The 18,620-nt window shown below is 41.3% G+C and overlaps 1 protein-coding gene across 2 annotated transcripts in view; it reads right to left on the bottom strand.

The window, feature by feature from the left end:
* The window catches only part of JAM2 (junctional adhesion molecule 2), a 45,618-nt gene extending 27,226 nt beyond the window's left edge, over nt 1-18,392 (bottom strand). For both annotated transcript variants that reach the window (XM_041414804.1, XM_041414803.1), the window contains exon 1: nt 18,080-18,392. In XM_041414804.1, the coding sequence (XP_041270738.1) occupies nt 18,080-18,368 (289 nt within the window). In that variant the 5' untranslated portion in view covers nt 18,369-18,392. The remainder of the gene's footprint in view (nt 1-18,079) is intronic.
* Between the last annotated feature and the right edge of the window lie 228 nt (nt 18,393-18,620).

An 18,620-nucleotide genomic window follows, 5' to 3' on the forward strand; every position in this document is an offset into this window, starting at 1 on the left:
AAGGTCATGTTAATGGTTAATTTAATTTCAGAGCCCCAAGGACAGTTGGCTCTAGAAACACAAAACTTGAAGTGCTTGTAGAGAAGAAAGTGGAAGGGAAAAAAAGTCAAGTGGCACAGGGCAAGAAAGCAAGAGATTATTTAGGTCAGCCTTTCTGAAAAACTGAACACAAAAGTACAACAATTCTAGATAAACTCAACAGCCTCCTAAGCTTTTCTTTCAGTAGTCGCCAACACTGAAGGAGTACTGCATGAGAGGGGGAAATACAGAGGAAAAATTATAATTTAATGTTTTATAATTAATAATCAAAATGTAAAATTTAATTCCCTTCAATGTTTATGTTGCTTCCTTCTTTTCTACTCACAGAGAAGAGAGGAAGGGCTTGCATGCACAGAATGTGAAACTTGCAAAGGTTCAATGTAGCATGGAGTTTATTCCAACAGAGAGACATCACAGAAAGCATATGCTGTTAGCCAAATAAATATTTATAGCTCACACTTTTACAAGTCTCAAAACACCAGTACTCCTCTTGTCTCCATGGCAATTTGGAGGGAGCTTCTGCAAATGGGGGATGGGAGTTTAAACTAGTCAGGCTCTCAAAAAAAGCCTATTTTCCAGCCACATCCTGGTCCTGCTCACGAATGGTTTCCACAGCAACTCATTGGCAGCTCAAAGACAGCTTGCAAATGCAATGAGAACCTATAGCTGCTTCAGCTGTTGCTTATTTTAAGATGCATCAAGATGCTGAGAACATGTGTCTAGTGCCACCATTTTTCAAAAGACAATGTAAATAGGCCATTGGTGTAGAAGCCCCTTACCACTGCTGTCCCACCCCCCTCATATCATACAGCGCAAAGCTGAAGATGAACAGATTTCCCTTTGCATTTCTAGGGGTAACAATCCAGCAGAAACATTTCCCTGTGCAAACACCTTGTGAAACTGCATAATGTTATTAAATTTGCAAAATAAAGCTCAGTACCCTGTGCAAACCAGTGTGTTCCACTGAAGTCAATAGTACCAAGATTGATTTACATCAACTGTAAAATCAGCTCTGAAACACAAGAGAGTTGGAAAATCAGAAGAAACAAACAATACCCCACCGCTCGCCAAATGAGCACAACCATTCTGGCCCTCAATTGGTGATAAAGATCACTGAAGTCTCCTACAACCTTTAAGTGACTTTTGCTGGAATTGCCAAACAATTTGGAAAGAATAAACGCTTTCATGAAGTCACCTCACTTAAAAATCTATAAATGCACTCATTATTTATCCTAAAATCCTGAAAACAGATTTTGTTTACTTTCAAACTCTATCAACCATTATTATTTACAGTTCCAGTGTAGTCCTTATGAAACTGGAGTCCTTGCCCATTCAGAACCAGTGAAGTCAGACAAGTTCCCTTACTGTAGAAGCATGTATGTTTAGGAGGAACACCTTGACAGTATAGTTTAAAATTGTTCTAAGTAAATACATTGGTAAATTGAGGAGGTGTCTCATGCTGTAGTTAGTCTAATTTAAGCTGGAACCAAATATCTTGTGCATCATATAATCATATAATGATTTGGGTTGGAAAAAACCTTAAAGATCATCCAGTTTCAACCTGTCTGCCATCCTCAGTTCCTCTCAAATGGATCTTCTCAACACTTTTTTGATTAACTTCAATATTTCTACAAAACACTGCAAAGGATGAGTACATACAACACTGTATTAAGTTCTGGCTCTTAAAGGTATAGGAGTAGCTAACTAACCAGAATTGTGCACAGCAAACATCTCAAATAGCAGGCAGGATAGCTAATTTGGCCAACTACAGACAAATGTCTCATTTGCAGCAAAGTATAATGACCAAGTCAGCATTGCCACCTTATATCCCACTATGTTTCACCAATGAAGGAGATAAAACATCTGAAATAGTTTAAATTTTTTTAACACCCTTTCTCTCTGAAGAAAGGTGTTAATATTGACCTAGAATATACTTCTATATGCAATGTGTGTAACTCCTTGAGGTGATTTTTTTAAACCTTGAGGTGATTTTTTTAAAATGGTGTTACGTATGCTTTTTCTCATTCAAATTTTGCTGACTTTGGGACACAATACTATGACTTCATTCTATTTAGCATGCCCATCAAAAAAAAAAAAAAACAACACAAAAAACAAACAAACAAACAAACAAAAAAAAACCAACAAAAAAAAACAAACAAAAAAAACCCAAACCAGGCCCTTCCAGCATGGGTAGGCTGCTCTCTAAATATTCAGCAAGGGTCTTGTGTGATGCTTTGTGAATTTAGGATTTCTAAGATGCTTCCAGTAACTGGGGTGGGAGTGGTGGTTTCACTTGTGTAAATGTCACTTGACCCATGAATTTGAGGACTGCATCCTATTAGACAGCTCTGAACTTAGTTTTTAAGCTTTTTGTCCTCCAGACTAAAGACCAGGTTCTTTGCCAATATGAGCAGAGAACATGATTATCAGTTCTCACAGCTAAAGGAATATAGTGAACCCTTCCTAAAATCCAAATGCAATGGCCAAATTGCTCATCCCGTTTTCATTCACAAGTTCTTTTACATTGCCGAGGTTGCTCAATAGTCCTTTCCTGGCAGAAGCAACTGAAGCCATGTTTGATGACCGATACCATCAATCAACTCTGTAGTTTACAGTATGAATGTATATTTTTAACTTTAATTCTACATGCCTTTAATAGATAATTTAGTTTTTTAATGCCAAATTTCATAGAAACATCTTCTGGCATATTTGAACAAGACAAGCTATTCTAATTCTATTAACGCTAACACTAGCAAGAGAAGCTACAGCAAAGACATGTTTTTCACACTCAAAGGAGAAGGTTGATTAGAAGAAATCCTCCGGAAGGTAGAGCTAGGAACAATAGGTCACAGTATAAGAGGTGCCAAGTTTTCCTTAAAGGGGACAAAGAAAATTTAAAAACACAACTGCAAAACACTACAGTCTTCATCACAGTAAAAGCTACACAAGCAAAGCAACATACAGGTATTCAGATTAGAAAATATTAGAACAACACTGGAAAGTTACACAGGAAACAGGAATAAAAAAACCTCTATGCCTTATCTATTTTAAAATCAGGCATAAATTTTAACTCAGTGATCATCACAGCTTTCCACAGGAAAGATGTTTTAGGAGCCACATCCTCTGAAGTATTTCCCTGATGAAACACTTTGCAACTTTGCATCAGAAAAAGGGAAAGCTCAGGACATGAGCCAATAGTCACAATTCAGTGGTTTGCTCCTTCGTGTAATGGAATATGATGATCTTGTCTGCAGGTACTTAGACTAAGCTGTTTCACTGTCTCAAAAATTGTCTTAGAGTGATTTACTGTGCTAGTGTATTCCACGATCCTCAGCTCTGTGCCCAAAAATGGGTATTGTATTTTTAAGACCCTGTAGCACAAGAGCTGGTGTGTGGGGAACCAGGGGGATGAAGAGTTTTGCTTTTGCATGAGTGGTTTTAAAAGCTCCCTGCCCACCATTTTCATGGCTCTGTGTGGCGTGGGTTTTGCTGGGCTGGTTTGGTTTTTGGCCCAGGCAAAAAGCTTTTCATTTCCTCTGCTCAGAGACGCTGCAGTAGCAGTCTTTGGGCTGCCTTAAGGCGAACTGAGCAGCTCCTTGTCAGAGACCAGGGACATTGTGTCAGCAGGAGTAGAGCTGCCCTACTCCAATGCAAGCCATACTCCATGAACCATGCCAAAGTGGGAAGAAAACACACTGAGAGGCTCCAGGCCAGCTGCTTTACCTGCCATTATCTGCTGTACTTTGTCCTGGGGAGAAGGTTGATGCCAGATGAACCACTAGGCCTCCGTCTGCTGCTGGAACTGCTCCGTGAAAGTTTCTGCCTTCCCAGGATGGAAGCTGACACCATCCCGCATTGCATGTTGACAGCAGATAATCTCTGGCATTCTGGGGTTTTGTTCCAGAGTGTGGGGAGTGAAATCTAACAGTTTCATATCTAGCAGTTATTTACTTTTTTTCCTGCCTTGTGGGCATTCTGTCTGTTAATAAACTGTTGTGCAGTTTTGTTATTTTCATCTATTAGTATTCATTTCCTATTGCTGGAAAGGAATTGTTGGAACACTTTAGAGGAGGCAACTCATTCCAGAGTGTTCTCCTTTAAATCGTCTCAAACTGAGACAAAAATAAAACAAAGATGTCAGCAATTCTGCAATTCTGTAAAAACACAATAAAAATATTTTTTAAAGCCATGATTTCTTTTTTAGAGTAAACCACATGTAATTGCAGTTTCTGCCCCCTGTGTCACTACTATCTCCAGCACAACTTCTGTGCTTAAAAGTCTGGTGGTTAAAGTGGCTGTCTGCAATACCTCAATAACACATATAATATCATCAATTTAGTTGTTTAATACCAAACTTTATAGAAACATCTTCTGGTACATTTGAACAAGATTGAAGCCACTCTACTTCCATTAAGGCTAACACATGCCTAGAGAAGCTAGAACAAACAGAAAATGCTTTTTCATACTCAAAGGAGAAGGTTGATTAGAAGAAATCAACATTACAATTCTAGAATACCTGTTAGAGTCAATAGATCAACATATTTTATTAAGCCATGCCTGCCATATAAGCATATATGCTGCTTTAAGCTAATGTTTTGTCATGTACTTTGCCTACTTCTGCCTGCATTCCCTTTATAACCAACTTCTTGTGGCATATTGATGCTCTAGAAACTTGGGTGATACAATTATTGCTTAAAGTTTCCATTAGAAGTCACAGAATCATTAAGGTTGGAAAAGACCTCCAGGACCATCAAGTCCATCCTGTGACCAATCCCTATCTTGTCTCTCAGACCAGAACACTGAGTGCCATGTCCAGTCATCCACTGACACCTCCAGGGGTGGGGACTCCACCACCTCCCTAGGCACCCCATTCCAATGCTTGAGATCACTTCTCAAGAAGAATTTCTTCCCAATGTCCAACCTGAATGTTCCCTGACACAACTTGAGTCCATTTCCTGTTGTCCTGTCACTTGTTCCCTGGGAGAAGAGCATGGCCCCACCAGGCTACACCTTCATTTCAGGAGTGAGAAGTTGCCCCCTGAGCCTCCTTTTCTCCAGGCTGAAAATTCCCAGCTGCTCCTCATCAGACTTGTGCTCCAGACCCTTCCCAAGCTCTGTTGCCCTTCTCTGGACATGCTCCAGCACTTCCATGTCTTTCTTGCAGTGAGGGCCCAGAAATGGACACAGGTTTTGAGGGGTGGCCTCACCAATGCCCAGGACAGGAGGACAATCATTGCCCTGGTCCTGATTACATTAAGAAAAAATAAAACCACTTTGACTGAAGAACAGTCCAAGGACTATACTGGGAAATAATCAGGCAGATGCACATCAGCATAAACACTGTGATCATAAAATAAGGTCTTCAGAGTTCAGCTCTAAATTCACAGAACAGTTTTGTTTTCATAACAGGATCTAGGTACATTTACAGATTTATTCCCACTGTTGTTCCAGGGCTGAACTTATTGCAATGAGCCTGGATGGTACAGGGCATCAGCAGTTCTATGAGTGGCCAAGAAATCAAAAAAGGGAACAAGATGGCTTGTTGAATAATACATTGCTACCAGCATTTCTCTTCCCAAAGAGAAACTCATTGCCAACTCAGTCAAAGTTCAACAGTTTTGCAGAAAGAACTTTTGAAAAATAAGCCTGTAAGTTTTTGTTTATGTTTATGAGCATCGGGTGTTGTTTTAGGGCAGAAATGGAATAGATTCTTTACAGGACAAAAGTAATTACTCTTATACAGGAAAGATTATCCACTTCAGAGTTTACAGATATATAATGCAAATCTTTGTATGCAATTATTCACAGTCAAGTCTATACATATCTTCTACTTAAACAGTCTAATTTTATAACAAAGCCTCTTGTCCCATTTAGCCATAAAATTTCCTTGGAGATTATGTGTCCACCCAGCACATGTATCCCATCCCACAGCAGAGACAGCTTAAAAATTAACTGTCTACCCTTCAGTCAACACAACTGGCAATCTAAAATACCCAGATTTTTTTTTCATGCAAGATTTCAGCAGGGTTCCATAAAGGTACAGGGGATTCAAACACAGCATACAGATGCAGGATTACAGCTTTAACAGCAACACAAAGCAGTGCATAATTTCTCCCTTTTCAAAACTGATGAGTCCCATTCCAAAACTGAGAGTGTTTAAGTTACTAATATATCTACACTGAACATACTATTTAAATAGTGTGCCTTGAGACAGAGCTAGCTCAGGAAATATGTTCTGCACCTGAAAATCTGTACCTAGAAAATAACTGGCTGTTCCCCTCCTCTTTCTCTGTTCACATAGCTTTCAAAAGCTTTGAATAAACTTTAAATATGTGCAAATGCTTACAGAGGCATCATTTCATTCTTCTCTTACAAAAATCACTCCTCCCAACAACTTCTTATGCTAGAAAGCCACTGCCTTTCAGCAACTGGGCAAAGCCTCTGTAGCACTGTTTTCCCTCCCTTCTTATCCCTTAGAAAGGTGGCTAAGAATTTAAACACAACTGGAAAGTGAGTAGTAACTTTGTGTGGATTGTTCCTGTTTTGACTGCACAGCTAGAGATACAACTGGAACATAAATGAAATAACAAACAGTGTGCAGTGGCAGGGAGAAAGCAGAGCTGAAAAAATCTTTAGTCAGTCTCTACAAATATTACTGATTCCCTGTTGACAGAGCTTCCCCAGATGACTTTTTACCCCCAAAAACAAGAGTTTGAAGACAACTGAAAGAGTTTGAAGACAACTGCTATAGAAGACAAGTACATTAACTTCTGCAAATATCCCCCAGCCATCATTTCAACAACACTTCATTGAACACATAGAGAATAATTCCATTTACTCTTTATGCCTAATACATTTCAGAAAACCTCTGTATCACGTGATTCAAACAGCACTAGCTGATATCCAGGACATAGGTCTTGTTTATGAAAGGGAGGGGAAAAAAAAGGCAATTGACTAAGAAGTGGAATTATATGAAGGCTTCTTAGACTGGCAAGTAAAAAAAACCATAAACTACTTCAGCCCAAAAGGCCACTTTTTGATATTTAACCATATTTCCACTCCAGATGCATCTCCTTACTTTGTATCAGAGATATCTCTCTTTGATAATCTAATTCTTTGGGTTTAGGGATAATCCTCTTCTATTTAATCATTCCTACAAGTGTTGCAAACATTTCAAACAAGATGGAGTTGTTGATGTGCAATATAAATTCCTGACTGGAAACTTGTACGTTTCAAGCAATTAAACAATAGGCATTCATCTGGTGGAAGTTATTAAAGAATATACCTTCTTCCAGATCTTGTTCCACCCCCTCTACCATGGGCACAGACACCTTCCACTATACCAGGTTTCTCCAAGCCCCATCCAACCTGAATTTGGACTCTTCCAGGGATGAGGCAGCCACAGCTTCTCTGGGCAATCTGTGTCAGGGCCTCACCATCCTCAGAGGGAAGCACTGAAGGGATTCCTGGCCAGCAGTGCTCCTATGTCCTGCCACACCAAAGCCATCACTTCTCATCCTCACCCAGACTTTTCTCTATTTAGGCAGGGAATCAGACTGCCCAAATACAGAATATTGCCTTTTGTTAAAATAAATAACTTGGACAACTTGCTTGAATCCCAGTTTCAGAAATGCTCAGCACCACTGTTTTGGACAGTATCAAAGCTGAATCAAAGTCCTGTCACACTTCCCAAAATCCCAGTCCATCTGGCTCAGGGGTACATTAAACAAGAGACACAAAAAAGTCAAGAGTTTAAGAGAGAATTTCTCTCTTTTGTCAGTGACTTCCTCAAAGACTGGAGAAAGGGCAGAAAAATCAGCTTAGGTGGCCCAATAGTCTAAAGTGCAAAGAATCATTATTTACTGTTAAGACCATTTTATGGAAAGAGTAAGGGTACTAGAGCACAAAAGTGACCCAGAGTGTGCCCCTAAACACAAAAATACATTCTACAGATATAGTTTTAGAGATGCTTTTTGTCTTGGTTTGAAAGACAGGTGCCTGCCAAACAAGGTAGGAACCTCCCTTGGAATGGGAAATGTGATAAATAGGTGTGATTCATGCTGATAAAATTGAAACAGTGATCAATATGGATATAGTAATCAATGTTTGGAGATAACAAAATGGTTAAAAAGGTAAAAAGCTAGGAAAGCAGAGGGGAAGGGTCCACCCCCCCCATTATTTTCTGCAGATGTTCGAGGCAGGAAAAGGAGACAGATAAAGCTTGCTAAAATTAACTGAAAGAGGGAAAACTTGGGTGGAAATCAGAAATATGTTAATTTACAAGATTTATTATATTGGCTTATATAATTTTGGTTTTGGCATATATGACATTAGCTTGGTGTGCATGTGTAACCCAAATAAATAATAAAGGACACCTGAGGAAGAGGAGCGGCCTTCATCTGGATGACCCCCAAAGAGTGGTGCGACCCCCTAAAAGATGGTGGCGCATGCGCGGTGAAGATGAAGGTGAGGGTGGAGATACCAGAGTGATGAATCGAAAATAGGAGGAGATGCTGATAATAGACAGGATAAAGGGGGGAATTTTGGGCTTGGCAAGCTTGTACGTGAGGTGGCAGGGGTCCCAAGGCCCGCGCGCTCCGTACCCCGCGGTAATTTTGCTTATACGTCATTACCCGAACCAAAATATATTTTATTATAACCAAATTATACTGCCCATTTATTGAATGTAACTATTTCATTTAAATTTTATTAAAATTATTGTTATATTTAATTTTGTTTGGCCTTTTATTTGTGATTGGATAATTGGGCAAACATAACAATTTTTGGTGCCGAAACCCGGGAACTCTCCCGGTCCTGGGGAGGTGGATAGCTCTCGGGAAAGGAGCTCCCCACCACCAGATTTTGGGTGGTCCCGAGACTAGACCAAGCTCCCTTGGAAAGGAGAGTTATAAATATAATAACGCATAAGCAAATGAGTTAAAATAAGCGCGCTGAAGAGGCTCCCATCAAAAGTGCCGGCTTGCAGGAGAAAACACATCTGAAAAGATCCAGGTTGACTTTATGGAATTGCCAAGAGTGGGTTGGTGGAAATATTTATTAGTTATAATAGATCAATTAACTCAGTGGATTGAAGCATTTCCAGCTGCTCGGGCTACAACTCAAACAGTAGCTAAAATATTATTGGACCATGTAATTTCAAGATTCGGACTAGTGAGGGTCATTGATTCAGACCAGGAGACACATTTTACTTCTAAGATAATTAAAGATCTGAGTCAGGCTTTGGGAATTACTTGGGAATATCACACTCCATGGCATCCTGAGAGTTCAGGTTGGGTTGAAAGGATAAATCAAACTATTAAGCAACAATTGACTAAGTTGATGATAGAAACAAAATTACCATGGACTAAGTGTCTCCCTTTAGCTTTATTAAATATAAGGACTAAACCTCATTTTGAGACTGGGATTTCACCCTATGAGATGTTATATAGAATGCCTTATCCTCAGGGTATGACAACGGACCCATCGTTAGTTTGGGATAGAACCATCCAGGAATATATAATAACTATTGCCAAGAATCTGAAGGAGTTAAGAGAAAAAGGAGTTTTAGCTCAGACAACTCCCCTTGATTTTCCGATTCATTCTATTCGACCAGGACATTATGTGTTAATTAATTTTGAAACTGAACAGGGGAGTGTGGAACAAACCATTTCATAAAATAGGAAAATCTAACATATTACAGTTTAAACAGTTAAAAATCCAAAAACACACCACAACAGACCTCCGCCACTGGACAGCAAGGAAGGGGTTGACTGACAAGGCTCTAGGAGGAGCTAGAGATATAAAAGACAAAGCATCCATCTTGAAGATGAGCCAGCCACGTGGTAGCCAGCCACGGGGAGGCTTCCAGCTCTGCTTTTTCTTATTTAGTCCTCTTGTTGCATTTTTTGTTTAGGTTGAAATAAACCTTTAAAAATTTTTAAAGTGAGCAGTCATCTCTCAGAAATGCAAACAAACAACATCAACAGCAACAAACAGAGAAAAGCTCTAGATACCCAATAACAGCTAACTCTCCCCTTCGGTGCAGTTCCGCTCACGGCCAGCAGGGGCGCTGGTGGCTCACAGCCAGGCAGGGCAGGTGCGGTGATTCCCCCATGGCTGTAGGGGGCGCTGTGGCATGGGCCCGGGCACCACCCCACGCGGCAATGGCGGCTGGGCTGGCAGGAGGGAGAGAAAAGGGGATTCCTTTAAAAACTCATGCAGGGCAGCCAGTCCCGGTACCCCTCCAGATGGTAATATGGACTATAGCAGGAACCTCGGAGCAGAAGGCTGGAGCAGCAGAGGCAAGCACAAGTGGGGTGACAAAACAAGGTGTAGCAAAAACTCTGGAGCAGCGGCATGTCTGGGCGGGCATGGGCTGTTAGGTTAAAGCGTAACAAAAAGCGGTAGAAGACAGTGGAGCTGTGCAGTGGCAGCCAGGACATGCTTCCTCAGCAATGGGCCGGTGTCCCAGGTTTTCTCCTGAGGCACCCAGACTGATGGTGAGGATCCTTTCCAGCGAGGTCGGGTGTTGAAAAGGTACCAGTACAACAGCCCCTCTTACAATCAAAGGCTCACGCACTGAAGAGAAGCAGTGAAGGACAGAACTCTGTGGAGGCAGCAAATTCTCCCCGCAGCAGCAACAGCCTGACCATTCTCTGTCCTGAGAGCGAGCAAGGAGCTGAGCCTAGCTCCAGTGACCAGCACCCCTCCCAGCCAAAATTACATGGTATCTCTGCACTTCCCAAGAGAAAGCCCGCCAGCTAAGAGGGTGGCCCACCCTTCCCCCTCCTCCTCCTCCTCCTCTCAACCACATCTTTTGTCTCATAAGTATGATCACTATCATCTCTTAGGCAACAAATGGAAGAAAATTCCCTGAAAGAAGAAAAAAAAAAGGAAAAGTCCTAACTTCCAACATTTTTTACGCATTTTTGCTAGCTGCTAGAAGGCTTCAGTTATGAGACAGGGCCTCCAGAGACAAGTACTGTCTACACATTGTAGTGGCAAACTGCTGTCTGCCTCACATAATAGGCATTAAAATGCTGTTTTTCTGCATGTTATAGATGAGTAATGCAATGGTTGGCTCTCACAATTAAGGAATTAATATTATGTGTATGTTAAGAGAAGTTTTATTGATGTATAGTTATGTTATTGTGATATGTTCTCCCCATAGTCCTCTTTCTCCTCCCATTTTATTGTTGTCACAGGATGGCCTTGGTAGTTGGGGCATTTGGGGGGAGGGCAGGCTTGTTGATGGGGGGGCATGGCATGGCAACACCTGACCTTCAATCAAATTGCAAGAAATTAGTCTCCTACAATGGACAGTGAAGAAGAGTTGACTGACTGACTTTGGGACAGGTTAGGGTTACCTGATGCTACACCAGGAGTATAAAAGGTGAAGCAGCCATTTTGTGGTTGAGCACGTGGTGGTTTAGTTCCATGCTTCTAGTGCTGCTATTTCTCCTTATTCAGTCATTTGTTGTATTTGTTAAGGTTTAGTAAATCTTTGAAATTTTAAAGTGAGAGGTTGTTTCTCACACTGCATATGTTTTCCTCATATTTTTACAAGTATGCCAAACACAAACGCTTGCCCAACTCTAACAAACATACGTAAGTCCACATAACACCCCCAAGATTGTCTCCCAGCTCATACTGGGCTCTTTCTGCAGGCTGAGATAAAATAATTTTGGTTTGTATATTATATTAATTTGAGCTAATGTAACTTCTCAGGAATTTTCCATCATTACCTCCAAGTAGTATATTAGAAGTTTGTGAACAACAAATATAGCCTGTTTTGTTAAAATTATCTAGTATCAAAAAAAACTTATTTTTATCTAGTATCAAAAAACCATCATTTTTCCATCCAGACAATAATACATTTTGAATCTGATTTGATCTTTGAATCTGATCCAGTGGTTTGGATGGGGTCAAAAGCATTTTCAATCCTTAAGATGTTAATCCATCTTAGAGTTATGAAATATATCTACTGAAACTTCATACTTGTAGGGTCTGTTCTTTCCAGCTCAAATCTCACCATTTTGTACCTCTTTAAACAATCAGAATCAAATTGTAGCTATTTCAATTCAAGTTTTATTTTCCCATCTCTTACTGAAAACTGCTGAGTTTTGAACTTCTAAAAAGGACTAATTCAAAAAGGTTCAGTACCAGATTTTTTTTCATGTTTTCACCTGCAAATAATCTTTGGGAGAAATTGGATGTCTGCTTTAATTTTTATTAACCAGAAAGGTTTACAGACTTAGTAGTGGTTCAACAACTATGAATGCTATGACTTGCTCTTTTCAGAAATTGCTATTTCCCCCTTCTTCTTTCTCCAAAAGCTCCTCCACCTCCCACTGTGTTACAAAACAACAAGTGAACAGGACCAGATGTTCAGCTGCCAAGCTTACTTTCTTCCTGATTTAAGAAATTTTATGTAAGTACTTGAGTGCTTGATGATATATTGTGAGCATAGAGGTCACAAAATGAGTTGGAGTCCTCCAGGAAAAAAAGTGACTTTGGAGATACAGGTGAGTTCAAGCAATGGCAATCATCCAAATGCTTCTCCAGCCTCATCTGCTGTCTCATTCTTTGAAATACATATTCCATTCTCTAAAAAACCCCATTTAGATGAAGGAAACAAATAATTTCTCTTGATTACAAGACACCATAATATTTGCCTTAAGCTTCCTGAAGTTGAATTACAGAACAATCACAATGCTTTGAGGAAGATGTGACAGGCTTTTCTGCAGAAATGTTTTGCTGAAACTGATAGTTCTTTGGAAAGTACTGGGGATGGGAGAAGACATGCTAGAAAGTAAAACTGTAACAAAGTTAGCTTAACAAAAGTGGGGTGGGAGAGAGCGTGAGCTAACCAGAACACAATGAATGACTTGAAACAAAATAAACAGCTTCCACATAACATTTCCCTCAGTTTCCATTAAAGTGCTCTCCCCATGGTACTGAACTAGAACTAAACTAGCCCCTGAACCAGAGAGTAAGAACTTGTAAACCATCTGTTTTCCCACATCTATGCAAAACTGCCACAAAGTTAACATGGTGGAGAAAAAAACCCCAGCAAAACAAGAAAAAACAGCAGTAAGACAGCTCATTGTACACATCCACAAGGACACTATTTTATGCAAATTTTGTTTTGCTTGATATCGTTATATAACTTCAAGGGAGTTTAGTCATTCCATATGGCCCTGGCAAACAGTCTGCAAGGCCAAATACATATGTCTGCCTTGTGCTTCAGTTGCTTTAATAGACAAGATATTTATTTTCTAAGTAACCTTCCTTTACATAAGCATTTGTACTGGAGTCACCTCTAGCATTTCTAAGGGAAAGTATGACACTAAGCCGTACTTTAAGAAAAATGTTCCTAAAAGGGTTCACCATGTGCAAGGAGCAAGTGTTTTCAGAAGTGGTCCAACACGAGGATTACATTTTGAGAGTTGATGGATTCTAAGAAGTTCATACCAGATGGAAACTTTTATATCCCAACTGCAGAACTACATTACTAGTTGTTCCTGGCTCTCTAAAAGCACCATCAACCCAAATCTATTCCATCTCCAACAAAGGAAGCTTGCTTACTGCTAGTGCAGAAGGTTCATATGCATGTCACTGTTTATCTTCAGTGAAGAAATACTACTGTTATTTACTCATGTGAATTTACGAGGAAACTGAATTTTCCTAATATCAGATCTACAAGAAGATTCTCCCATACTTCAGAAGAGGACTTCTCCCTAGTGACCACCACCACTTGAGAAGAAATTAAAGCACCTGGGGCACCCTTGGAGGAGGGGGGTAAGTGTCTGCTGTAAAGTTTTTAGTTCACTTCTTTAAAAACAGGTCTGTCCACACCCCAAATAACATTTGGAGTTAGTCAGTGAACACACACAAGTTTGGTAGCTCTAGGTCATGAAAGATGTAACCAGATGTTCTGTTAAATCAATCAACCGAAAAGATGATGTCAAAATTCAACTACTTCTGTATTCTCACCAAATCATTTGCACTGGCATCAGCCAGTTTCTGAAGCAGAGCCTGGCAGCTACCAAAACAGGCTGCAGGAATTACAGGTGTAATACAGGAAGTAATCACATAAATCTCTTTGTATAATTCAGTTAAATAGCCAATGGGACGACCTTATCCAGGCTCAATTAGATCTGCAAATCACAGTGGTAGTTTTAACTGTGATTATTAATGCCAGATGACCTACGATATTCACATGAGATGCCAAAAATATGTATCCTACAACATGAACAAAGAATTGTTGCAACTGAGAAAACTGGATCTCAGAGGCCAAGCAATAACAAAAGCAAGTCCTCCTCTTGCAAACATCCACCTTAAAAAAGAAACAAGGAATTGCAACTGTCTTGATGTAACATTTCCAGGCATGTTTCTTGTCTCCTCCATACAGTGAGGGAAGACAGCCACCCTCATTTTCTCTTTTGCACATCCAATAGTAGTCTGTGGGGCCAGCAACCTAGAAGAATGATGCCATGGGCCAACCAAGGAAGAGCTCTCTCTCTCTGCTTCCTCTGCTGGAGAGAGACAGGAGAGAGAGAGTAGCAACACTTGTAGCTGAGCCCTCTCAGGAATACAGAGCCTCTTCTAAGCAGCATGCCCAGGTTTAAGGAAAACAGCATAACTTGCTGAAATGCAGCAAAAGCCATGATTTCTGAGAGACAGAACTCACAGCCAGTTTCTTCTGAGGCATGAGGATCTAAGCAAGAGGGTAAAATTGTAAAGGTTATTAAATAAGCTAGAGAGAAGCACGTATCCCTTTTAAAGACAGAAGTAGTCTTTCCTACCATGTCAATTTGTGTCAGTTTTAGAAGCATATGGGTATCTTGTGCAGTCTTACAACAGTCATAAATGGAAAATATTAGGCTGAAGACTAGAAACAAACATTGCTTTTTTGTACTTAGTTTTAATTTGATTGTTTACATATAGCAGTTTATTATCCTCCTACAACTTATATTGCAGTGTCTAAGAGTCTGTGCATGTTTCTAAACCTTGAGCAGCCTTTAGCAAAGAAATACTGCTTCTTACCTAAACCAACAAGAGAATGAACATTCAGTTGATGCCTCTTCCCCCACTCCTCCTCCAAAACCAGGCTGTCTGCTTTATAGCACTATGTTGAACAGACATTACTAGAGAAGTATGCAGTTTTACAAATTTAAGAAAACCCATCTCACCTGAATATGGCCTAATTTAGAAATCAGTTCCTACCAAGCTAATCCAGCAAACAAACAGGGTTCAACAAAAGGCTGAGGGTTGACAATAGTCTTAATTTTGAGTACATCAGTTGTGTATCACATATAGTGAAGAAAGTATAGTTTAAACACCTCCACTGTCAATTCCTACAGCAATGCAGTGATGCTTTATGATTTTTTTTGTCAGGGTTGGGGGGAGAAAGAAACAAAAGGCTTCTTTGGTCTAGAATCTCTGTATCTGAGTGAAAGTCTTCTGATAAATAAGGAGTGGGGTTTTCTTGAGCCAAAATAAATTTAAAAAATATCACCCTTACTTACTGCTCAAACTACCCCAGTGAGCTTCATCAAATGTTTAGTAAGACTACTATTTACTGCCTCTGCATTGTCCTCACACTCACATATTGTCCTGCATTTGCTTCCAGCATCACCACCTGAAGTCTAATTTCAATGTGCACTAATATTAAGAAAAATCACATCTAGACGCTTCTCAGAAAGGCTCAGTACATGCTATCTCTTCCCATGAAGCCGTGATGGTTAATAACAATTTCTGTACATATTCTGTCTTGCCAACAGAGCTCACAAGTCTTATACTGCGGCACCTTTGACAACTTTGAGATGTCAATTCCAGAAGCTTATACTGAGAGAGAACATGATTAAAGACCCCCAGCTCCCTTACTTTCCCTAAATTAAAGGTGAAAGGGAAGATTAGCTCACAGAAACTATAATTTTTGCAGGTCATTAATATTTCTTAGCAAGTTCACAATGAAAAGCAATTCAAACATCATCTGCCTTGGCTATGCTGATGTCCTGTGACCAACTTACACAGCTTTTGATTTCTGCAGCTCAGCTACCAAGAAAGTTCTCTATACCTCCTCCACAATTTAACCACAGAATTGCAGAACCATTTAGGCTGGAAAAGATCTCTAAGATCATTGAGTCCAACCTTTGACCTATCACCACCTTCACAACTAGACCAGGGCACAGAGTGCCACATCCAGTTGTTTCTTGAACACTTCCAGAGATGGTGACCCTACCACCTCTCTGAGAGCCCATTCCAATGCTTAACAACCTTTTCCATGTTCTTCTGATGTCCTCCCCTGACTCAGCCTGAGGCTTTGTCCTCTTCCATGTTGCTGGTTGCCTGGGAGAAGAGGCCAACCCCTATGCTGCTTGTGAGGTATCAACCACTACTTCCTTTTCCTCACTAGTTTCTGCCCATTCTCCACCATCTCCAGAACACGTGGGTCCCACATAAGGGACTGCTCAGCCCATATGCTAGGGCACCTGAATTACTCAGCCTTACTGTTCATGTAAACACACTCCAGCCACAGGAGCAGCAGCAGACTTCTGGTTGCCTGGATTTCTTCCTGGTTTTCCTCTGGCTCCCACAAACAACAGGCATTTGCACACCCATGCGCCTACAATCAGTTTCTTAATGAAAATACTTCTTATCAGCACCTTGCTTGTAAACTTGCTTTTCACCTAGTGTTTCTTTGGAATTGGGACAGGAAGGGGAAAAAAAAGCCCACCAAGAAGAAGCCTCCAAGTCTGGTAACAATGTAGGCACCAGACTTTGATGCACCATATTGCATGCTCTATAATTTCTTTAGTAGTCAAAGCCAGCACTGCCAACAGACGACTAACCAGAAGGCTGAGCAGCCTGAACACAGTGAAACCTGTCACCAAAAAAAATCACAGCAGTTTCACCTGCTCAGGTATAGCATGCAATTAAGAAGAAATTAGGTTAAAAAAAAAAAAAAACAAAAAAACAAAACCCATGTTGTTTATTATTATTATTATTATTATTAGTTATTATGTGAAAGAAAATTTCTGCACTAGCTGTTCATTTAACAGCCCAACATTTCCATAAGATCTTGTAGGAGAAAAAACAGAGGAAAAAAAATTTCCAAGCCAAAGACTTATCAGACATGCATAACTTACACACACAGAGCTTTCTGTTAGGTAACTTTCTGTTAAGAGAAATGAAAGGTAAACCTCAAAATATACCCATGAATGTTCCACATCTACAATGGATTGAGAACCCATCTTGGTCTGGTCCTAGGTGATCATTTCATTGGAAGACATAAGCTACATAAGTCTTTTCAAAACACTATTTTCATGTACAGCCCTTTCCCTAAACATCAATAAGACACAAAAACCCTAGAACAGAAGCACTGCAAGACATGATCTGAAAGTGACAGTCATATCACAACTCTGCAGGTATGTGCTGCACATATCTCCTTTCTCCTATTGTTTATGGGTGCTTTCCAGCTGGGGAATCTTTGCTCAACTTATTCTAATCTTACCCTTTTAGGGTACTAACTATAGTACTAACTCCCTAAGGAGTTAGGACCACAAAAATACTGGAAACTCAAGTCTGTTCCGAAGATGCAGCAGCCAGCGTTGGCAACAGAAAACGCGCTCCCGCCCCTTGTTCATTCGCCTTGCAAAGGCCATCAGAAAAACAAACTATGCAGCCCGTATCCTAAAGTTTGCACGGCCGCTGACTTGCATTTAACCAGGCCGACCTTAAACAGGTTACATCTGCGCAAAAACATGGAAAGACACATGGAAAGAATCAGCGCACATCGCCCCGGCTGTGGCGGGGGGACGCGCTCGTTCGTCTTTCGCTCTTGGAGACGCGCCTTGGCTCCTCTCGCTCCGGGATGAGGGAGGGGAAGCGACCACTCTGGTAGCCATCACCCTCAACATCCACACGGAGATTTCGCGGGGACCGTCCCCCCCAGCCCAGCGCCGCAGCGGGTCGGGAGGCCCGGGGAGCTCCCCGAGGCGGCGGTTCGCGATGGCCCCGCGGGACAGGGACTTACAGCTCAGGAGCCCCACGAAAAGGAGGAGCAGCAGGCGCAGGCTGCGGCTCGCCATCTTCCCGCGGCGACGGCGTGGGGCGGTGCCCGGGGCCGGGGGCTCAGCGCCCGCCGAGCTCTTGCCTCCTGCCGTCGTGCTCTGCCTCCTCCGGAGCCGGAGCCGCCCCAAACTTTTAACGTGTCCGAGGAGGCGTCTCCCGCTCCGAACGCAGGAACTGGGGCTTGAGGTGGGGATGTGCCCTGGCCGCCCGCCCGCCCGCCCTAGAGCGGGGAGCCGCGGTTCCGAGAGCATCCCTCTCCTCTGCCGCCCCCGCAAAGCCCCCGCCCATCCCGGGGACTGTGCTATGTTGAATCCAGAAGTTCTTCTCTCCGTTTTGTTAATTTATTTATTTTTAAGCTGGGATATCTTCATAAACTCAAGGACATTTGTTGCAACAGAATAAACTTTTCGTTAGGAAAAGATTTAGTTTCTCAAAGAAGAGCGTTGTCCTGTTGGTGCGTTTCCCTCAGGCAAATCCCCCCAGAGAGGAAGTAGGGATAACGG

This window comes from Onychostruthus taczanowskii, unplaced genomic scaffold, assembly GCF_017590055.1.
Source record: "Onychostruthus taczanowskii isolate IOZ18803 unplaced genomic scaffold, ASM1759005v1 scaffold47, whole genome shotgun sequence".
Lineage (NCBI taxonomy): Eukaryota > Metazoa > Chordata > Aves > Passeriformes > Passeridae > Onychostruthus > Onychostruthus taczanowskii.